Source organism: Engraulis encrasicolus, chromosome 11 (genome assembly GCF_034702125.1).
Source record: "Engraulis encrasicolus isolate BLACKSEA-1 chromosome 11, IST_EnEncr_1.0, whole genome shotgun sequence".
Lineage (NCBI taxonomy): Eukaryota > Metazoa > Chordata > Actinopteri > Clupeiformes > Engraulidae > Engraulis > Engraulis encrasicolus.
In genome coordinates this window covers 25,952,079-25,976,422 of record NC_085867.1, presented here as the reverse complement: position 1 = coordinate 25,976,422, position 24,344 = coordinate 25,952,079, and the positions used below count along the sequence as shown (strand labels likewise).

At 44.9% G+C, this 24,344-nt stretch overlaps 1 protein-coding gene across 1 annotated transcript in view; it reads right to left on the bottom strand.

Moving 5' to 3' along the window:
- Nucleotides 1–24,118, bottom strand: part of man2a1 (mannosidase, alpha, class 2A, member 1) — a 94,769-nt gene extending 70,651 nt beyond the window's left edge. Inside the window, exons 1-3 of the mRNA XM_063209686.1 lie at nt 22,962–24,118; nt 21,497–21,778; nt 15,674–15,818 (exon numbers count right to left, since the gene is read on the bottom strand). Coding sequence (XP_063065756.1) covers nt 15,674–15,818; nt 21,497–21,778; nt 22,962–23,099 — 565 coding nt within the window. The 5' untranslated portion in view covers nt 23,100–24,118. The remainder of the gene's footprint in view (nt 1–15,673; nt 15,819–21,496; nt 21,779–22,961) is intronic.
- Nucleotides 24,119–24,344: the final 226 nt, after the last annotated feature.

Below are 24,344 nucleotides of genomic sequence, written 5' to 3'. Positions count from 1 at the left end.
GCATTTAAAAACTAGGGTCCTCAACATCTTGCATTAGAATCATTCAGGTCTAACATACCCACACTTTTAATAAAATAAAACCCTCAGATCTCAAGAGCCTGAGTGCAGCGTCCATGCAGCTCCAGGAGCCTCTAGGTCAGTGTTGCCAGATGTACGATAATTATCGTATTTGTACCATAATTTTGTCAATTTTGTCCTCTGTACGATCAAAAAAACATGATGTACGATAATTTCAGTTGTCATTCAGTTCATTTAGATTCTTTGAAACAACAATTTGGGTCTTGTACGATAATTTCCTCCCAAAAAGCCCTAAAAAATGATCACTTTGAGATTTTGGTACGATAATTCAGCTTTTTCCATCTGGCAACACTGCTCTAGGTCAATGCAGCGTATACGCAGCATCAGGCTTAAATGGGTTGAGGAGAGGCTTCAGTGAGTCGATCCTGTTTTTTATGTGTACAAATGTACAGATATCATCATAGTATTCCTTATTCAGTTACAAACATTTGTAAATGTTATTTTATTCAAGCTACTTCATAATTCACTAATTATGCTTTAAAAACACAGTTATTCTTAAGTTTTACAAAAAGTAATTCTAAAATGGCATTGGCACCCTGTACCATTAAGGACAGGCTTCACATGACCAGAGAAGACTGCTCCTGATGAGCTGTGTGAAGAGGCTGAATTCCACATCTCCCAGCTGCTGTTTGATGAGGAGCTAAAGCTCGAAAATATTCAACGGTTAATTTTAACAAAAAGAAAAGCAAAATGGGAACGAGCAAGTGTGCGTTGCGGACCACATTCCATTTCATTTTCCCCCTCAGAACTGGCCCCATTTCCAATGCAGTGTAATTTCCACTTCCCAGTCATAGCATGATGGATATAAAGGACTCATTAGCCTCATGGTTAATGCCATTATGCCAGTCTGAATGACTACCGCTCATGGCCAGGGTGTTAGCAGCGATACTACCGGTTTCAATGCCCTTCTTTGAAATGACGAGCTGAATGGCTGAATGGCTGAATTACTGCAACGCGAAACCCTGGATTTCAAATAGAGAGTATTTCTCAAGAATCTCATCTGAATGTCCTCTGACCATGTCCTAACTAACATTTTGGGAGGGAGTAGGTCTGGGAATCAGATGGTTACGGGTTCAAATTCCATTCCTACGCCTGAAATGCCCTTGAGCAAGGAAACCCAGCCCCCCACATTGCTCCAGGGACTATAACCAATACCATGTAATAAATAATTGTAAGTTGCTTTGTATTACAATTTCAGTAAAGTGTCATGGTGGATTAAAAAAAAATAGGGTAACACTTTATTTTAGGGATACATCTACTAGCAGTAAGATACTGAACACTCAACCCACTCTCCCTTCACTGTCAGCCTCTAGCCAGCCAGGCCACTGACAACGCCCCCCCCCCCTCATCCCCACCACCATATCTGCGACTGAACATTCCACCTGCACTACTACATCTGTGACTGAACTTTCAACCTGCACTAACTCAAAACATGCACACACACACACACACATACACACAAGCACACTGCACTTTCTGCACAAAACCCAAACATACACACACTGACACACAACTCATACTCACACACATACACACACACACACACACACACACACACACATACACAGGTACACACACACAGACGCACACCGCACTTTCTACCTGCACTAAACACACACACACACACACACACACACACACACACACACACACACACACACACACACACACACACACACACACACACACACACACACACACACACACACACACACACACACACACACACACACACACATACAAACACACACACACACACACATACTGCTGCTGGTGTATTTAATAAAACCTTTTTTTAATTATTTATTTTCTTCAAATGCTACTATTACTATGTCAGAACGCTATAAAGGACTTTTAGAAAAAGCACAACAAAATACCTCCTCTTAATGTATGTTCTCTACAAGTCTTCTGTTGTCCAGTCTTGCACTTTAAATGTCTGTATGAGCAATGTCTACGTCCATACTGTCTATGTCCATGTATGAGTACTGTCTATGTCTATACTGTCTATGTCCTTACCTAGATTAGTCTATGTCTGCATGGGAGAGCAAGAAACGCAATTTCAAATTCTTTGTATGACCAGTGCATGTAAAGAAATTGACAATAAACTTGACTTGACTTGACTTGACTTGACATACAATGTCACTATATAAGGGACTGTTCGTAATTTACTGGGGGGGGAGGGCTGGTGCGTAGGGGGGGGGAGGGCCATGATGAAAAAAATGAGGTGGAGGGGAGGGCCATGGCAAAAAAAAACGGAGTTAGGGGGAGGGCCATGGAAAAAAAAACCGAATTTATTTTATTTTATTTTCATTTATTTTTTAAAATAATAATTAAAAAATGCTCTGAAACACATCGCAAAGCGATGCAAGGTCCCGGGTGCATATAGCACTGAAGCGTGTATCTGTAATCAAAAACTCTCAGGTGCAGCTACTGTAGATTGCCCGCGCTGACTCTCTTTCACTGTAGGATTGCTAGTGCTACGGAGGAACATTGAGCATCATAGAAAATGCCCGTGAGCATGGTCGCATAGCACTGCCGAGAGAGACGTTTGTTTTGTTTAGTTTGTGGTGTCAAGGTAGTAATAAAAGTGGTATTAACAGCGATATGTTGGCTTGGGCATGCATCAACATACACGGTCTTAAACCCATTGGAGGAGCTAACTTGTTGTGAAGAGAAGTTTTATCACTTTGGTGATCAAAAACGGACCAACTAAGCAAGGAATTAGGTGAATTTAAAGTGCGACGGAAGAAGGGAATGTCACCAAAATTGTGCATCGTGTCGGGTAAGAAGTGACTTTTGTTTCTTGCGGTGGAGATTGGATTCGTAGTAGCACATTGGTAGGCTAGGTCTTGCCTATTGCTGGTGAAGTCTATCTTAGCATCGGAGTTGGCTATGGGGTGAATCTAGCACAGCCGATGGTGTGTGTGGCTTGTCTATCATAATTGCCAAAGTTGAATGGTGAACGGTGTGAAATGGCTGTGCTATTGTTAGATATTTTGGACTTTTGTAGTGGTGGCGATTTGTTCCTTTTGCCTCTTGCTGCTGATTTGACCACCGTTTAGCGGCACCTTTTAGTGCGTCTTAAATATGGGCAACGTCAAATGCAAACTAAAGGTGGCTTTCACACTCTCCCTGTATCAATAGCCAGCAATGGCACCAGCTGCTTTGACGCTTAACTTACTTCTGTCGCCGATCACAGCACAAACTATTTGGCCGTCAGAGTGTGATCACATTCGGGAAGCAGTAGGCCTATGCCTGTCTGTGTGTGCGTGCGTGCTTTTGTGCGCGGGTGGGGAGACAGGGGTCCTGATATGCATCTTGAGATATACAGTCGCAATTGCAAGAAAATCTAAATTGTTTGAAAGCCCGGTCACCTCTCACAAGTGCATCGCATAGCCTATTCATGCATTTCTACTAATTTCACACATTGTAGGCCTAGACTGCGTATGGAGAAGAGAGAAACTGTCACGGCAGCGCTATTTGCTCTTGAACACGCCCTCACCTCCACATTAGGTGCGCGTTTCCCTTCCACAAGAAGAACTTAATAATTTTGAAGTGAAATGTTAAACAAAAAAAAGGTAAAATTTAGTCATCCTTGGTTAGGCTACATAAAACATGAAGAAGTTAGTCAGATGGGATTCGCCATTCTTCATCCTAAAATTGATTAGAATGCAGGAAATTGCATCTAAAAAAAACATTTTTTTTTGGGAGAGGACTCCCAGACCCTCCGCTGACCACAGCACCCCCTGGTCAAAATGAGTTCCTGCGTCCCTGCAATTTGTCTTGGTGACAGTGGAGTTAGGCATCCCATGCAGCCGCAGAGGTAGATTCTAGCGGCTTCTCATAGGTATCCACTGATATCGATAGCACATAATAGTGCAGACAACCGCCCTTGATGTAGGCTACTCTGACTGTTGTCATGATGGTTGTTCATCTACCAATTTTACATATTACATTTTTGTACCTGTAGGGGGAGGGCCATGGGAAAACAAAATTGAAGTGGGGGGAGGGCCATGGGGAAAAAATTGAGGTGGAGGGGGGGGGGGCATGATTTTTTTTTTTGACCGGACTTCCAGCGCACCAGCCCTCCCCCCCCGGTAAATAACGTACAGTCCCTAAGTAACTTGTAAGGCATGTACTAAGCAAAATCTAACATTTGTTAGGCATGTATTCGCAAATGTCTTGTTAATGCACAATAAGGGATTTATTACCAATTTAACCTTAGTAAGGACATAGTAAGCCTTAGCGTTTGCTTAGTACATGCCTTACAAGTTACTTATGCAGGCATTAACGTTGTATGTGGGTGGTTGACGTTTAACCCTATCGCGCCGGATGCATCATATATGTCTCATCAAATTCAAAGCCCTCTCCACGCTGACACAAAAAAAAATCGATCTGAAAAACATCCTGCGTGTCATTTCCAAACGTCCTGCAGTACGCGGAAACCGCCACAAGAGAGCAGCGGTCGACAACAAGTTGACCACAGCTCGGCGAAAAACAGGAAAATGGGGTAGAAGCGGTTTCCCTGACCGACGCTGAGATTTCGTCAAATTGCATAAGGTTTGTGTACAAATTTCCGAAATATCACTCTACATCCTTTAATTTGAACACTTGCTTTGTGCAATTAAGCAAGGAAGAGTTTATATTTTTACACCGTGTTGCAGAGAGATCGTGCTAAAACTGATGAGACATATAAGCACCATCCGGCGGTGGCAGGAAGTCAGCCATCAATGCATTTGCTCCATAGGGAAACTTACAAAGCATACCACGACGATCGTTTAACAAAACACACAAGTTGTTTTACTTCAAGACAAAGATATTGCCTTAAGAAACACGTTTTACTTGCAATTTTGAAAATGTAATGCAAAATGTTGAAATTATGATCTCGTAAAAAATGCATTGAAGTGAATGGAGAAATGGTCCAATTGTAGTAATGGATCCATATATTCAAATTACACATCAAAAATGAATAATGATCTATATTACACTCATAAATAGGTTGTTGAGCATTCGATCAGCTATGTTTTTACATAGATTTTAAAAATTACCTAACCAGGCTGTGGGAAATGTAAAATATGGTCCTGCTAAAACAAGGATAGGCTTAAAAAAATGGCAGGATCTCACTAAATATTTAAAGATAATCCTCAAATTAAATTGTCTGACAACTTTTTTAAATTAAAAAAAAGTTGTAAATGCATTAAAAGTCATTTTTCAATGGTCATGAAATTGGAATTTTCATTCATTAAAAGCCTGATGCATCATATATGATGCATTAAATATCTCAGTGACCTTAACAAAATTTTGATTTTTTTTTTTACATTTCTTATAAGGGACCAATATTGAAGCAAATTCCAAAAAATTAGAATTTTCTCTCATTGCTTTCATGGTTCAGGTTTCACAGGGTTAAGGGCGTAACGCAAAAAAAAAAAAAAGTTTTTCAAATTCCTGAAAAAAATGATGGATAAAAATTGGAAGAAAATAGAAAAAAATAAAGCACTTAGTGGTCTGTGGAATTTCCACCTTATTTTTGCCATTTTTGGGAAAATGTGTCCTGCATCAACACATAGCATAGGCATGTCACACCGCAGGAAAATGGAATCACACCACAGGGAATTCACTGCATTATGGCCATTTTAATCCTTTTGTATACATGACTGACATCTGAGCTCATGCTAACTTGATAATGATATTGTGTTTAATCTTAATATGTGTTTTCATTAATAAAAAACTTTTTTTTTCTCCTATAAGAGCAGTCACACCACAGGACACCATAAAATGAACCTAAGCATTGCAGTCACACCGCAGGAAATTTGACATATAAACCTTTACATAAATCTTAACAAAAATGTTTCTTCTCATCTAAGACTAATATGAAACATAATGTACCACATCTTCTTTCATTGACATTTGTTTTTTAAAGGAAAATAACAGTTTTGTAGGTTTTTAACCAATGTTACGAAAAAACAAGGCGTCACGTCTCCCACCCATGTATTAGTGCTAATAGATGTATCCCTAAAATAAAAAAATAGAAACAAAAAACATTATATTGCCAATTGTAAAATACTGTCCATCCCAAAAAAGCTCCCTTATTGGCCAAGTACATTTACAAGAACAAGGAATTTGACTCAAGCAGATGTAAGCCCTTTTCACATACAACACACTTCATAGTAACACTGTTTTTTGTCAGCCAGTCAGTCAGCCAGTCAGCCAGTCAGTCAGTTTATGTCAGCCAGTCAGTCAAACAAACCCCATTGCCCCCATCTAATGACCTTGAATCAACCTGAACTCCCAATCCAGTTCAGCACAGGAGAGGTAACAGCACTGCATGGTTCAACCATAAAGGAAAGATCACAAAGCTGCCACCACACAGTTATGTGTGAGTGTGTGTGTGTGTGTGTGTGTGTGTGTGTGTGTGTGTGTGTGTGTGTGTGTGTGTGTGTGTGTGTGTGTGTGTGTGTGTCAATGGCAATGTCTTAAGCAAAGTCATTGAATAATACACAAAGCAGCTGTGAGCGGTAAAAGTGAAGCAGAAAAGGGGAAGTGGTCATGGGTGGATCTCCTGCGAGATGTCACATTGTCCCCCTCCCCCATCCCCTGGGGTGTCACCTCACCGCGCCTGCCACCGCCACAAGACCACCACCACCAACACCACCATCACCATCACCACCAGAGAGGTTACTGATACCATCACAGGGCGTGGAGAATAAAGACCCACAAACGGCACAAAATTAATCTGCCCCAAATATCTGGCAACGCGATCCTTCTACGCCAGCTTGCTAACTAAATGGGTATCAAAGGCCTCCATTCATCCGTATTGAAAATAGGCACTTCATTAACCCTGGATGACCGGATGACCTGACACCAAGGTGAACGCCATTGTTGTCATGCACAAACTGAAAGGCAAACACCCAGCGTTGTGCTGGCGTTAACGTAACATTTTAACATTCTGGTGTTTAAATTCTAACGTGCACAAAATTAATCTGCTCGAAAGATCTGGCAGCACGATCCTGCTATGGTGAAATTAACCCATTGTGTCCTGGAGCGACATACACGCTGCATTCAAGTTCTTGAGATTTGAGCTGTTTTATTAAAAATGTGGGCATGTTACAGCTGAATGAAGACTGTACTAGTGCAAAATGAAGGTTCTAGATATTAAATGTAACGTATTTCATGTCTGTATGTGCTTCTGAACCTGAGATATTTAGGATTTAATAGGCAGAGGGCACCCTTTTCCAAAAAGACTTAAGACAAAATGGGTTAAACAATCTGGCAACACGATCCTGCTACGGCAGCTAGCTAACTAAATGGGCATCAGAGGCCTCCATTCAACCGTATTGAAAATAGGCGCTTCATTAACCCTGTGTGTGACAGGAGGATGACTTGACATGTCACCAGGGGGAACTCAATGCTGCCATTGGTGTCACACACAGACTGAGAGGCTAACGTGTAGGGTAGTTCTGCAAAATGATACCCTGACGTGCAGAGTTGTACAAACATGCAGCGTTGTTCTGGTGTTTTAACGCGATTGCGTTTCAATGAAATTAGAGAACAATGGAACACAGTTGGAACTGTGGTGGATAAGGACTTCACCCTCATGCACATGCTAGTAGCAGCACACTGCTGGGATGGAGCAAGACAATCCTTAACAGAAACTCAAGTACGAAGTAGTTACTAGTTACACTGCACAGTCAGGTCACAGTGAGTGAATATTACACTTGCATGACGCCTTAGTGACATTTAAATCCATTGTGTCTTGGGGACACGTATACGCTGCATTCAGGTTCTTGAGATTTGAGCTGTTTTATTAAAAATGTAGGGTAAATTAGAGCTGAATGAGCACATTTTAAGGCAAAAAGAGGGTCCTAGCTTTTAAATGTAATTAATTTCATGTTGTATGTGCTTCGGAGGCTGAGATATTTAGGATTTATTAGGCAGAGGGCACCCTTTCCCAAAAAGGGCTTAGGACTAAATGGGTTAATGCACATAAAACAGCTGGTCAGTAAGGCTGCAATCAGGACCGAGTGAGCGAGAATGCTCCCATACCACTTTTGAGAAATGATTTGAATATGCATAAAAACAGTTAGTTTGTCTGGCACAGACGTGATAGAAAGGACACGAAAAAGACACATTACAACAGAGACATTAAAACAGCTGGCTGTGTGCAGTGTTTCCCAACCTTTTTTGTCCTGCGTACCACTTACGCAATTTTGTCATATGATGAGTACCCCCCACAATCTGTTCCTCTATCCAATGTGACTACACTCCATATATTTGTTATTATTACATTTCTCCATGTACCCCCTGAGGTGTGCTTGAATACCCCTAGTGGTACACGTACCCCTGGTTGAGAAAAACAGTCAGGACATGGCAATGGCCAGTGTTTACACACGGCGAGTAATTTAATGGGCCTTTATGGTTTTATATGACCTCTAAAAATGCAATCTGGGACAGCCGACGCTGCTACTGTACTGCTCTCAAGGAGGCAGTTAAGGGCCTCGGTGCGCGCGAGGCTATCTGTGTGTGTGTGTGTGTGTGTGTGTGTGTGTGTGTGTGTGTGTGTGTGTGTACGCTCTGCTCAGGTTTTGAGTTTCGTATGAGGCCCTCAGTGTCCCTGCAGTGCCCCAACAGCAGCCTCCTCAACAATGGCCAACTTCAGGACATGGCCGTCTCTGTCCTTGTGCACCTGGCCGTGTGTGTGTGTGTGTGTGTGTGTGTGTGTGTGTGTGTGTGTGTGTGTGTGTGTGTGTGTGTGTGTGTGTGTGTGTGTGTGTGTGTGTGTGTGTCTGTGTGTGTGTGTGTGTGTGTGTGTCTGTGTCTGTGTCTGTGTCTGTGTCTGTGTCTGTGTCTCTGTCTGTGTGTGTGTGTGTGTGTGTGTGTGTGTGTGTGTGTGTGTGTGTGTGTGTGTGTGTGTGTGTGTGTGTGTGTGAGAGAGAGTGTGTACGTGTGTGTGCATGCGTCTGTATCTGATCAACTTCAGGCCATGGGTGTCTCTGTCCTTGTGCACCTGGCCGTGTGTGTGTGTGTGTGTGTGTGTGTGTGTGTGTGTGTGTGTGTGTGTGTGTGTGTGTGTGTGTGTGTGTGTGTGTGTGTGTGTGTGTGTGTGTGTGCGTCTGTATCTGATCATGGTGCATTTACATAGCCCTGTCCAAGGCTGATAAGAAACAACAGGTCTGGAACATCCCTCTGCCTGGAAATGGTGTGTGTGTGTGTGTGTGTGTGTGTGTGTGTGTGTGTGTGTGTGTGTGTGTGTGTGTGTGTGTGTGTGTGTGTGTGTGTGTGTGTGTGTGTGTGTGTAACAGAGCGGAGTAGACTGACCAATCGTGGCCCAGTGCCCATCTGTTCCTCCACCCACCTGTTCCCCCCTGTCGTCTGGCAACAGGACACTCACACTCACACACACACACACACACACACACACACACACACACACACACACACACACACACACACACACACACACACACACACACACACACACACACACACAAAATCATTCACCACCCGCAGAGCACACACACACACACACACACACACACACACATACACGCACACACACGCACACACACACACAACAGGAAAACGCAGTTTGACACCGCTGACCATCGGCCAACTTCCTCAAGCTTTCGAACATCCATTCAATTCAGGGAACCTGAAAAAAAATACAGTAGTGTCGACTTTCACTGCCAGCTTGCACAATAACGCACCCACACATACACAGTACACACACACACACAAGCTTGCACAATAATGCACACACACACACACACACACACACACACACACACACACACACACACACACACACACACACACACACACACACACACACACACACACACGCTGAGTTTCACCTAAACCTTGAACAATAACGTGCATGCACACACAGACACACAGACACACACAGACACACACACACATACACACACATACACACACACACACACACACACACACAACTACTCTGTGACAAAGCAGGATGAAACGGCAGCAAAATGCGCCAGTTAATGCCGCCATAATCCCGGTTTAATATTACAGAGCTATTAAAATTAATAACTAGACCTCGGATTAGTGGAAACACTAATACAGTTCCATGCAGCTCGGAGTCGGCAATAGCGCTTAAACTACTTATTAACACGGCTGAGATTATCAATACACACACACCAGACTTGAATTCAGATGGGATGTTGGCAACAAAGAGGGAGAGAAGAAGAGTCATGCTTTTACTTTGCTCCGCTGCAGTGGATGGTGGCAGACTGGCATCCAGGCTTGTACGAAATTCCGAATGGAAAGAATTTCAATTCAAAGTAATGCCATAATACGAACACTAGGTGGTGTTGTATGTACTTTCAATGGGTGGTGTAGATTAAATTCAAAGAAATTCAAGGTAATGACACCACCTAGTATTCGTATTATGGCATTACTTTGAATTGAAATTCACTCAATTCGGAATTTCGTACAAGCCTGCTGGCATCATGCAGAGGCGTATGTATCTCACGCCAGTGTGCGAATTCAGAGAATCATATATGAGAGAGATAAATCAGGCGGGTTCTTTTCCGGCATCCACTTTACGTCGGGTGAACGCCCCTTTAGGAGACCTTCGATTAGGAGACCTTCGGAGTCTTGAGGTTGAGAATAAATGGAGTGCCCTTAGCGCTGTAGATGGCGGTAGTGCACGTCTTGTGCAAACACCACGAAAAGAGAAGAAGAAGAAGGGACAACGCCCCCTTAGGAGACCGAGTTTTGAGCACACTCCTTTGCATTGGATAGGCGGGTTTTAACCGATCTCGGTCTAGAATATCTCTGGCGAACTGTGGATTGAGGTGCGACACCTTTGCAAGCTGTCATGGTCCTCAATGCCGCGGGAGAGCACTTTTTGTCACGTGACCAGGTTCATGCAGTTCTACTGCCGTGTCTGTGAATTTCTGTTGCCACAGCGAATTTCTGTTGCTGAATGCGAAAATACTCTGGTGTGCCCTAATCAAAACCATACCTTACTCTAACCCAGGGTTTCTCAACAGGGGTGCCGGGGCACCCTGGGGTGCCGCGGGCCCCCCTCAGGGGTGCCGTGGAAACGTGGCTGATAAATAAATTATGTAATATGATACATATTTGTCTAAATTGATAAGTTCATGCTAGTCAGTGGAATCTTTCATCTGCCATTTACGCACAATAAAGTAAATATAGGTCGCCCCAGTCCCAGCAACTTTGAACGTAGTTCGTGTGACGTCTCCAAATGTGTTACTTTACTAAGCTTCTGTGGTATCGGATGCGATGCCATGTTACGGCTTGTTCGTTTGGGGTGCCTTGAAATTTTTCATGAATTGAAAGGGTGCCTTGCCTAAAAAAAGGTTGAGAAAGACTGCTCTAACCTGTCAGTGCTGCGAAACAAGCAAGGGAACCAAGCAAGGGACATGGCAAAATTGTTTTGCGAAATTGTGCCCAGACCAGAACCATCCCTACAGTACACCTTACCCGTCACAGGGCGTTGTGGAGCACGAGTCAATATGCAACGATGTATCGCACAAACGTGATACACAGTTCAAGGCTGCGTGTTATCTTGCCTACTTCTATGATGCCATGTTGCTGGTGGAGAGAAATGAAATGAAATACTGGTCTGGTGGAGGAAATGGTGCGAAGAGGACCTCCTGAAAAAAATGTGTTTTGAATTTTGGGTGGCTCTGCCAACATCCTTTATGTTGAACAGAAGGGGTGAGTGCGCGCACACACACACACACACACACACACACACACACACACACACACACACACACACACACACACCCTGTGGGAGGTTAATAAAGTACACTGACCTCACAGGCCTTCCTCTAAACAGCTTTCCTGTGTGTGTGTGTGTGTGTGTGTGTGTGTGTGTGCGTGCGTGCGTGCGTGCGTGCGTGCGTGCGTGCGTGCGTGCGTGCGCGCATGCACGCACGCGCAGGGCTGCTGTTAGCTTTGGTTGGGCCCAGGACAAAATACTCTGAAGTTCTGAACAGCCCTCGTCCAGCATATACTGTACAATGTAATGAAGACCCAATTTTGGTCAAGACTCGCTCCCTGGGTCCGGGACAACTTACCCGTTTGCCACATCCACCCCTAACGGTTTCCCTGTGAGTGTGTGTGTGTGTGTGTGTGTGTGTGTGTGTGTGTGTGTGTGTGTGTGTGTGTGAGTGTTTTCTTGGGTTTGTGCCGAAGAAATTGCACAACTGAAGGATAATGCATTTGTGCTTTCAATGATTAAGAAAACTCTAAAGTCTAAATAGTGTGGGCAAGATATGTTTGTGGCTCCCTGAGGTCCATCTCAACACACACACACACACACACTCGCTCGCGCACACACACACACACACACACACACACACACACACACACACACACACACACACACACACACACACACACACACACACACACACACACACACACACACACACACACACGCACACACACACACACGCACACACACACACACACACTTCTGTTAGTGGATGAGCATGAGCATGAGACAGGAAGGTGTGTACTGAAATACGCGTTCAGACAAAAACACATCCAGTTTGCAGTGGCAGCAGAAACCTTACGCATCACCCCTATAAATTGCCCCTTGTCTCTCTCTTTCACACACACACACACACACACACACACACACACACACACACACACACACACACACACACACACACACACACACACACACACACACACACACACACACACACACACACACACACATCCAGAGTGTCTGAGAGGAAATGGCCAGCCACTGACGCACGAGCAGAACAAACCAGCTAATTGTGTTTGTGCTGACACGCTGATACACATTAGCTGAGGAGAGAGAGAGAGAGAAAGAGAGACAGAGGGAGAGAGAGAGAGAGAGAGAGAGAGAGAGAGAGAGAGAGAGAGAGAGAGAGAGAGAGAGAGAGAGGAGAGAGAGAGAGAGAGAGAGAGGAGAGAGAGGAGAGAGAGAGAGAGAGAGAGAGAGAGAGAGAGAGAGAGAGAGAGAGAGAGAGAGAGAGAGAGAGAGAGAGGGAGACCAATTGAGTGAAAAAGGCAGAGATTGAGAGAGATTGAGAGAGAGAGAGAGAGAGAGAGAGAGAGAGAGAGAGAGAGAGAGAGAGAGAGAGAGAGAAAGGGAGTGAGAGCAGGAGAGAAAAAGACAAAGACAGAGACCGAGAGAGAGAGAGCAGGAACTCGCGGTAACTATTTATCCCAAAATTCTGGTTCTGCATCAGGGAGCTCAATTAGGTCTCCGGCAGGCAGTGGGGTGTCCAGAGAGATCGGCCGCTCAGGCCGTGCCTTCCTAGTGAGAGACGCAACAGTTTCAGTGTTGCTACCAGTCAGGTCAAGAGCAATGCAAGTACTTTCTGAGCTCCAGCAAAATCTGAAACTCCACCCACTTTGTTGGGAAGCAAACAACCATTAGCAAACCAAGGGAGGCCGTTTGGGAAATGCCGCTTGGGAAATGTTAATTGTTATGCTCTTGGTCACACTAAGTCTCGAAGAGATTTGAAAGTCGATGATAATCAGGCTAGAGAGATCGGCCGCTCAGGAGCCTGGACTACAGCTGACACCACAGAACTCTTTCCTTCCCTCCTGTTCTTTCTTTCTTTCCCTCCTTTTCCCTTTGTCTATATCCATCCATTGCCCTTTCCATGGGGACACAGGAGAGGAGAGCAGGGTGGATTGACTGTAATGTATTTAGCAAATGGGTGTCAGACACGCACTCTATACATAGCCAGTGACAATGCACAGATAGCAATTACTGATGGATACAGGAGTAAGTGAGGGGCAATCCATTATGTGTCTCGTTGCAGTTGTGTGTGTGTGTGTGTGTGTGTGTGTGTGTGTGTGTGTGTGTGTGTGTGTGTGTGTGTGTGTGTGTGTGTGTTTGTATATGTGTGTGTGTATATGTGTGTGTGTGTGTGTGTGTGTGTGTGTGTGTGTGTGTGTGTGTGTGTGTGTGTGTGTGTGTGTGTGTGTGTGTGTGTGTGTGTGTGTGTGTGTGTACGTGTGCGCTATACACACACAATCATTTCCCAATGCCATTAGTGTCCGTCCACCCTGGAATAATGTTGTCACTTCGAGTGGGCCTACAGTGACAATGAGTGACTGCTGAAACCTTTTCAATGGCCAAACAGAAGCAAAGTGGTTGATGCGTTTTATTTGGTCAAGTAGAGGCGTCCCGGAACAACTCTGGAGAGTAAAACAGCAGCAGACAATACACTGCAGTGTAAAACACAGCGTACAATTTTACTGCAATGTAAAACAGCATAAATTACACAGCACTACATTACAATGTACTGCACTGCACTGTAAAATGGCATACATTACACTGCACTGAATTGCATACACTGCACTGCACTGCATTGCACTGCACTCCATAGCAGCGGTTGGCATCTTAACAACACTGCAAAATAGTAGCAAAGGAAAACATACTGCAGGGCAGGAATCAGTGTAGACTAAAAACGATGACTGTAGTCATTAATGTGGAAACACACACACACATAATGTAATTGTCTTAATTAAATAAAATGACCACTCGACCATTTCTCTCCTCCAATTCCATAGTCTCTGTAATTAAGCATCGGAAAGGCTAATCACCTCCAATAAGGAGGTTATCTTTGTGTACATTAATCCACGTGTCCGGTTGTTTGTCTCTTAGTTAGAAATGAACTCATTAACTTGGGCAAGTAGCTACGTAGTGTAGTGGTGGATGCACTCAAACTCAACACAGTTGTGGTTTGCCGTCTTTGGGTGTGCGTGTGTGTGCGTCTGATATAGGTTATGACATGCACTAGAAAAGGCTGCACTCTCTAGTTTATTTTACTAAACAATCTTATTCCATCATGCCCCAATTAAAGTAGCATGCATTAGTGGAAGCCGCCCTCAGTGTGTACTGGAAAATTGTGCAACACCTGTAACAGTGTGTAACATTGCGCAACGTTATGCAACATTTTAATAGTGTGTAGCACTGCAACACTGTAACCGTGTGTAGCATTGCGCAACAATGGCTTTGTTTACATGCTGGTTTTTATTCTGAATTAATCATTCGTAATTTAAGTTTTTTCTGTCAAGTTTACATTGCACTTTCATTTAATTCTGAATAAATGTCTGGGGAATCAGAAAGCATTTCAATTAGACAGAGGATGGATGTAAAGGTTGAGCAAAATTTGACATGGGGAAGTGGTCGCCAAGCTCCAGGAGCTCCCTGTACTACCGGGACAGCTGATAATCTTCAGATACAAATTGGTTACCCCAGCCAGCCCAGGTCAATACCTTTGGACATCACCCTCTGGCCTAGATCAGTTAACATGCGAACTATTAGCTTAACCGGCTAGCGTGCCATAGAACATCGAGTGGTCAAATAGTAATGTGGAGTATTTTTTTTTGTGCTGAATCAGGTTGTGGTGCATTTTTTCATCAATCTGAATGAACTTCATTCCGATTCAGGAAGTGATTACATGACGTTTTCAAAGCGGAATTAAGTTTTATTCAAAATTGAATGGAGTTAAATCGGAATGAAATATCCCAAGGCCATTGTAACAGTTCTAACATTGTGCAAGACTGTAACAGTGTGTGTCATGGTTGGTTCTCTACTCACCAGGGTCATTGTGAGAGTGGGGCACCACAAACACCTGCAGTGGTTCATTGTCCCAGTCATGCTCGTCATACTTGATATCGAAGCCCTGCTTCCAGACTCCCCCATCGGGGTTGTCAAACTTCAGGAGGTCATACACATCCAGCATCTGGAGAATCAGAACATTTGTGTAACCATTTGACCTATATTTTGCCTGTAAATAATCTAATTGAGTTTTAAAATGCATTTTGAAGTCAAAAAGTCAAACTCAGCAAAGTTATAAAAGCGAACTTTTAATATGTGAAAAAGATGATAAGTTGGCATTTAATATGTGAAAAAGATGATAAGTTGGCATTTTTGCTCAAAATCAAAACTACCATAGCTCAATATACAGTAGTTCAAATTTGACTACTGTACTGTGTCAATAGGGCTTGAAAAGCCTGACAGCACTAGCCCATGACAATCCTTTTAGTATATTAATCCTAGAGGCACATTAAGTAAATTAAACCCAACACAGGAACAGACACATGTCACGGATACATCCTGGTTACTGTGGAGTGTGTGACATGATAGGAGGGGACAGATGGGGGGAGACCAACGACTCATTGTGTGATCAGACACAGTCATCAGAGTCAGTGTGTGCAGAGTCCGCTGCATGTTTACATATGAGCACCTGGCTGCGTGAAAAACAGACACTGATCTTCACGGTTTGCCTTTGCTTACATAGAATTCTGTATCACTCACTCTTGCAAAATCAAACAGCCATCACTTCTAGATCCGTGTTGCTGTCGTTTTTGACAACGATGCCCATTAGATTTATCTTGTGGTCAAATATTTCACATGTGTAGGGAAGTGAAGAACTAATATGGTTGCCGTAATGCACGCTGTGGATTGTGGTGGGCAGCTGCAGTTGTTCCACATGTTTTTTCTTTACAAATTGTTGAACAAGACAGATGATGAATTGCTCAGATGGCTGACTCATCGCGGAAATATGTTGCCCTGACCTAAAATGGACTGATATGAACTATGCCTGAACTGAGCTGCTATGACTTCCAGCAAAAACTTTCTGCAGATAAAAACAAGACATAGCACTTATCTACTCAGTGATGATTATCTGTGATTTCATTAAGACGCACCATTGTACTGTAGTCAGCCTAAATGGTGATTCCCTTTGAGGTAAAAATTGGCGTTTATATCACAACTGGGATCTGTGTCCTGCATACACATAGCATTAACTGGAAAGAAGTTGCGTCACTCACACAGAAAAAAAGCAAACACAGGATTGCACTCTGGGAGGTTCAAGGGGCAGGCAGCGGCAGAATAAACAAGGAAACTAAATGGGTAACATTTTAAAAAGAAGACAAAAAAGGCATTTTGAAATCGGCTTGTGGCAGCTAAGGTTTGGGCTCATCTCTGATCGTGTGTTTGCGAGGCTGTTGTTTGTCATGTGGTTTCAGCTATTCTTTCATCCTAATCCTGATAAATGAATATTGGCCGAGGAAAATATATTTGTCATATTAATGACGTAAATGTTTTGTCATATTTCCCAGGCCAACTGAGGCCAAATGCCAATGCCATCCAGCAGGTCGTCTGTCTTGAAACTTTCCTTCCCTGCCTGCCTGCCTGCCTGCCTGCCTGCCTGCCTGCCTGCCTGCCTGCCTGCCTGCCTGCCTGTCTGCCTGTCTGCCTGTCTGCCTGTCTGCCTGTCTGCCTGTCTGTCTCCCTGTCTGCCTGTCTGCATTCCTTCCAGCAGGTCTCCCTTCTTGTCTTCCTGCCTGCCACCTCTGTATCTCCCTGCCTGCCTGTCCATGTCTGTCTCCCTGCCCATCTCCTAAACCTGTCTCTCTAACTGCCTCCCTGCCTGCCAGCCTGCCTAAGTCCCTACATGCCTGCCTGCCTACCTGTCTCACTTCTTGCATGTCTCCCGATCTGCCTGCCTGCATACCCGCTTGCCTCCCTGTCTGTCTCCCTCCCTGTTTACCTGTCCACCTGCCTATGTGACTGCCTGTCTCCCTCCCTGGCTGCTTGACTCCCTGCCTCCCTGTCTCAATGCATGCCTCCCCGTATGTCTCCCTGCCTCCTTGCGTACCTGTCTCCCTCCCTGCCTGCGTCTCTCTCCCTGCCTCCCTGTCTCCCTGCTTGCCTGCCTGCCTCAGTACCTGCCTGTCCGTCTCACTGCCTGTCTGTCTGTCTCCCTGCTTGCCTGCCAGCCTCACTACCTGCCTGCCCGTCTCACTGTATGCCTGCCTGTAGGTCTCCCTGCCTCTCTACCCGTCTCCCTGTATGCCTGCCACTCCCCTCGTCTTGCCTGTAGGTCTCCCTGCCTGCTTATTATATGTCCCTTTCCCACTGCTTGTCTGGCTCCCAGCCTGCCTGTATGTCTCCCTGCCTGCTTGTGTCCCTGCCTGCCTGCCTGCCTGGCTCCCTCCCTGCTTGCCCTTCTCCCAGCCTCGGTCCTTTCTGACTGCCTGCAGGCCTTCCTTCCCCTTCCTGTCCACTGCTGGCTGTGTCATAAGGGCAGAATGTTGCTGGACTGGTTGTTAAGTTGCTGAACTAGCCACAGAGTTTCCTCCTTTGTACTCGCTGTCTTTGTGGCCACAGTGTATAAGCCAAGGCTGACAAGTGACACAGTGAAGACTGTAACCACAGGCTAGGCGGGGAGCGAGGAGGCAAATGGTAATCACGTGGCCTTTTGTTCTTAACCTTTCCTTCAGTGTAAATCAATTATTAAAAAAACATGACTGGTGGCGCTGTGATTCAGTGGGCTAAGGTGACGTACCATATATCCAAGGACTCGGGTTCGGATCCGACCTCCCCCTTCCCCAGGCTCCTTCTCCTGACTCATTTCCTGTCACTCCAATCACTGTCCTGTCTAAGTCAATGCGTAAAAGTCCAAAGAAATCTTGGAAAAAACCCACAACTGAAATAATAGTCATCATGTGACGTCTATACATGAATCCAAATCAAAGTCCAAATTTGAAATGAAAATGACGAGCCACCCCCTGGCAGTCTGAAATGCGGACCATATGAAGAACAACCACGAGTTTCTATCAAATAGATGTATACACACATCCCACTTCAAAGAGGCCAGTGGAAGCAAGTCCACACACCAAAACCTCAAACCGTTAAGGCTTGAAGAAGAGCCTGGTGGAGCGAAACATTGTGTTTTAATTAAATGTTTGGACTTTGTTTGCAGTGCAAATACTGACCAGAAGATCACGAGGTGTAGAAACACCAGCCGATTGCTGACGACGCACACCTGCTTGCCAGCCGGAACTGATCCTCACTTGGCTTTCGCTGGCATGACCAACCACAAACTTTCTCTTCTTGGATATCTTATCTCAGTAGTTTTCAAAGTGGGGGCCGGGGACCCTTGGGGGGGGGCTCGATTGCATGCTAGGGGGGCCGCAGCAGGTTGGCGGGGAAAATATTGCGAAATAATCTCAATCATTTAATTAATTAAATAACTTATTAGCCAAATATAAGCGAAACAATCCCAGTCGAATCATTTTCTTCGTTACAATGTTTATATATGTATTATGCTTTCTATAGTACTTGAATGGGTGTAGGAATGCACCAACTTCATTGAGTTGTGAAACCGGGTGCACAAAAAATAGTGTGGCACGGCTCATATGAGGGGGGCCTTGGCTAGAATCTACCGGTATATGGGGGGCCTTGTCATGGTAAAGTTTGGGAACGACTTTCCTATCCTACAATCTTTGTCCAAGCCACAACTATCCAAGCAGCAGGGAGATAGATAGCTCCTTATTTTCACTGCCACTGGAAACATCCAGGCACATCTGCATTCATAGACACGACTGTGGCCGGCCACTAATCAAATTTTATGGCACGCCTTGCGACAAGAAAATGGCCCTTTGATTTGATTGGCAAGATAAGAGGTGTTTGGATTGTTGTTGTTGGCCAGACTCAATATTCTGGTTTTCCATGATACCTGCCTACATGCCTGTTTTATGAGCGACATGGAAGCAGACGACACATGATTTATATACAGGACATCTGGCATTCCATTAACTGAGAAGCACACAGAATACAGAATATACAGAGTATAGGCAAAAAAGGGAGATCAAGGCAAAACGAGGGAAAACAAACTCAACAAAGTCAGACATAGTATGAGTCTACAGAAATAAGAATAGAAATCTTCCCTACAACTTTGCACATTAGGGGAAACTTTGCTCCACTCTCTTTGTCATTGACGTCATACCATTTTATCCATTTCCCTGAACCCAATACAACATGATTATTACTACTACAGATTAATGGAACTTTTCTGAAATATGTTGGGCCATAATGCATCGTATGCCACCCCAAATGTGGCCTTGTCACCTCAAGGCAGTGGCTGTCCCCTGTGCTTTGTCGCTAATGACGGCCCATCACTGCTGTGCGGCGGTACGTATATGCGGCGCACGCACCCAGCTGCCATTACGGTGTCATAATGGCGTAATGAGACTGCTTAAGTACAATCCACCGAGATGGAGGGCGTACTAAAAATGATGTATTGGGGAAAACAAACAAATGATTTGACTGCTGTGCGTCGTGGGAGGACTGCGAGATGTGAACTGTGAGGAGGTGGTATTAACATGGCCCGCTATATTATATGAATGATAATCAATTTTTACTCAGTTGGCTGACACAGGGCATTGATCCGCTTTCTCTCCCCTGTGGAGGAAGCGTACTACAGCCAGGGAAGTCGACAGGGGGGTGGGCTAAGGGCCCAGTAGTCAAGGGCCTAAGGAGATTTTTTTTTTTTGGTGGGGGGGGGGGGGGCTGCCCCCTCCGGTATTAGTTTTGTTTTACAGAGAGGGAGGAAGGGCAGCAGCGAGGTGCCCATTAAAGGGGGACAAAGGGGTCAGTTGTCCTGGGCAGAGAGAGAGAGAGAGATGGAGCCCAGAATTGGGTCTCCAGTACAATGTATTGAGAGGGCTGGCCTTTCTGCTAACTTTATCCCGGGCCTGGCCAAAGCTGTCAGCAACCCAGCGTACCGTACGGTATACTACACCTTATGTATTTCTCAAAACCTAGTGCGCGCACTTCCAAGTGTATTCAGCCTAATTAGTCACGCCCAGTGATTGGATACTCTTTATTAGTCACACCCAGTGATTGGATACTCCGTAGAGTTCACCAAAGAGTATCCAATCACTTGGTGTGACTATAAGGCTGAATACACTTGAAAGTGTGCACACTAGGTTTTGAGAAATGCCCCTTATGTCCTTTTGAACAGCAGACCCAGAGGAGCTGGCATTATATTAGCAAACAGGTGTGCTGTTGCCTTGGCCACGATCCAAAGGTCATTTTGGCGCTTGAGTCATATGTTTATGAAGGCAACTCATGACACATAGTCAAAAGAAGACAATTAACCTCTTCATGAACCCCAATATCATGCCATCAGTCACTGGCAAAAAACAATAATTTTGAAGATTTCACTCTGTGTGCGCACACACGTGCATGCTCACACACACAAACACACACACACGCACGCGCACACACGTGCACGGACACACACACACAGGTCTCCCATATAAACAGAAGAGCGGCCACACACACATACACACTTGACTGAGGTGTCCCATAGTTACAGAGGAGCAGAAGAGCACGAGAGCACAGGTGTGACAAATTATACACGTGTGTGGACACGCATGCATGCACGCACGGACGCACAAACACGCACGCACGCACGCACACACGCACGCACGCACGCACGCACGCACGCACGCACGCACGCACGCACGCACGCACGCACGCACGCACGCACGCACGCACACACACACACACACACACACACACACACACACACACACACAAACACACAACTTTTCAAAAGAAACAAACCTGCACTCCGTCGGCTGCTTTTGAGTAAGGCTTGGTAGAGAAGTGGCAGTCCTCAGGGTCCACTGGGAGGATCAGGGGGGGTGAGGGCAGTAGTTGTGCAGCCCCCGGCCCCGGCGCCCCCCCCTGACTGGAGTTGCCTCCCGCAGCCTCCACTGCCCTCTGGCCGTCCTTAACGGCGCCCAGGTTGATCAAGGAGTCCCTGAGGACCACGATGATCTTGTTGTTCTCCGCCAGGAGCTTCTCCAGACGGTCGATTTTGTCCTGCAGGACAGACAGGTGCCCCTGTAAGGTAACAGAACAAAAGGAAGACAGAGGGGAGAACTTTAGGGTCAGGCTGGCAGGGTCAAATGAGAAACTGGATCAATGTTAGTCTCGTTGAGGAAGTGAAACACACACACACACACACACACACACACACACACACACACACACACACACACACACACACACACACACACACACACACACACACACACACACACACACAGGGGCAAAGATAAGGTGTTGCTGGTTCATCTTCGTAAAGTGACTAGACCATCATATCCTACTGTCTACAGTGTGTGTGTGAGGTATCACAGTGCAGGCTACAGTGCCGACGAGAAATATTAGTAATAATACATTTAACTTGGAGCACCTCAAGGACACCTTACAGAAGTAGGACGGTAAACAAGGCAAAGCAAATGCGAGCAATACATGTTAAAGCATAGCAGCAAGTAAAGTGAACAGTTAAGGCACAGAGGCAAATCACAACAATGCAAGATAAAACTATAGGCCTATAGAGTAAAATGAAATAATAAAACAAAGAATAAATAATAGAATAAAGAAAAATGAACCACATTCACATTGTTGAGTATATGTTACAATACAATAGGCCTACTATAGAATATTTCAAAACATAAACATCACGGACAATCATTTTAATTCCTTGTTGAATGAAGGGGCAGTTCTATAATATTCCTCTAAATGTCAAAACTCAAAATCACGTTACATTTCGTAAACAAAGCAACTGTTATCTCTGTAACCATCGTGCGTAAAGCAGTCGCCTGTACCGGCTCACTAACAAGAAGTTTGACAGATTTGTTTCAACTTGTCATGTCTGCACTAAGGAAATGACGACAAATGGGCTAGGAAATGCAACGTGAAGTTAAACCAATGGCCAAGATCGTTTGCCAATCCTTGGTGGCTTTTATCACTCGCAGTTGCAGTAGCCTAATTACTTTATAACAGCGTATTAAGATGAAGTGGAGTCTACCCATATTTGTCAATCATGTAGGCGTCTTTTGCCTTGATCTGTCAGGCTGCAACAGGTCATTTTGTCCAGTGCATTTCCGATCAACACATTTACTATACTCTCGAGTTAAGATGACCAGAAAGGCATGTAGAATAACAGAAAGGCATGTAGAAAACGTCTATGTTTCAGAGTTAGGCTACTTCTTGCGAGTTTGGTAGGATGATCAACACTTACATTTTGAAACCGGTCCATTCCATTGCTTGGATTTTTGGTGTTATCCAATTGTAGATGATCCAACATCAAGTATAGTGAAATTATCACCACAAAGAATATGGCACTGCCAAAGACAGTGAACTGTCTGTTTAGTCGCATCTTCCTGTTCAATGGAAGTTACAAAGAAGTCACAAGTCACTTCTTAAAAGTCATACATCCAACCTCTTATCTGGACAGAGATCGGATAATAATAATGGGCAATTCTTGCCCACTTCAACTTGATTCCTTCAAGGGTGACGAGACCAGAGAAAACGAACATCTGGCTGTTATTTTCTGTCTCTCTGCGCTGTCCTGCCGAGCTGAAAGCTGTCCATATCCCTCTCCCCGCTGTGATCCACTGCAGAGTCCAACTGAACGGCACAAAATCCACGGCGATTGGAGTCGCTGTGGCCAGAGTTTTGTCGATGCGGAAGAGTTTGTGTGATTCAGCAAATAGATCCCAAACACACAAGTAATGACCCTGCCCCCTCCGGTATTAGTTTTGTTTTACAGAGAGGGAGGAAGCGCAGCAAGGTAAGCATGTGCGCCGCCTACCGATGACCAACTTCTGTTGACGGCGACCAGGTAAAAGTCTGCTGCTCCATGTAGGTAGGCTACATCTGGCAATCTTACGTGGTCGTATCCACATGCAACGCACTTGTCATTTAGAACATACGTCCTTATTTGGCATGCAATACAAGACAGCATACCGGGATGCCTCTCCCATGTTATGTCCGATGCCTAGGTGGCACTTTTGGGGAAAACTCCCTTGTCTGTCTCTCACGCAACCACCGACCTACTGTAACATTCCCCAGATGTCCAAGTTTTAATTGCATCCAGAGCCATACAAGCCCGCTGGAAGATATGCAAAACAGATCAACAGTCAGCAGCGCGCGATATGCGGTCCCTCTCCAGAGTAGTCAAATCGATAAAATGAAATGGGTTCAAGTTTTTACATCCTCTTCTTTAGTCATCATCCTCATTCTTTTCACCCAAATCGGGTAACGATTGAACTGATTGAAAAGGCAGTCGTTTGACTGTGAAGATAACATAGGACTCAAACCAGAGTGTAAGAATGTTCTCCCTCAAAAGCCTGCCTCCGCCACACAATGCCAAATGTACAGCACAGCTGGCACGAGCCTCCCTACTACGAGCGAGTACAGACTACTGAAAAAAATGGGTGAATGTTTCCGCCTCTTTCTCCTGACATCATTTGGTGACGTAGCTAAAGTTAGTTAGGCGCTATCCTCAACCCTCTCTCAAAAGAGTCCCTATATTTGGCATCAGTTCAGTGTGTGCGCGGGCGTGCATGCGTGCGCGCGTGCGTGTGTGTGTGTGTGTGTGTGTGTGCGTGCGTGCGCGCGC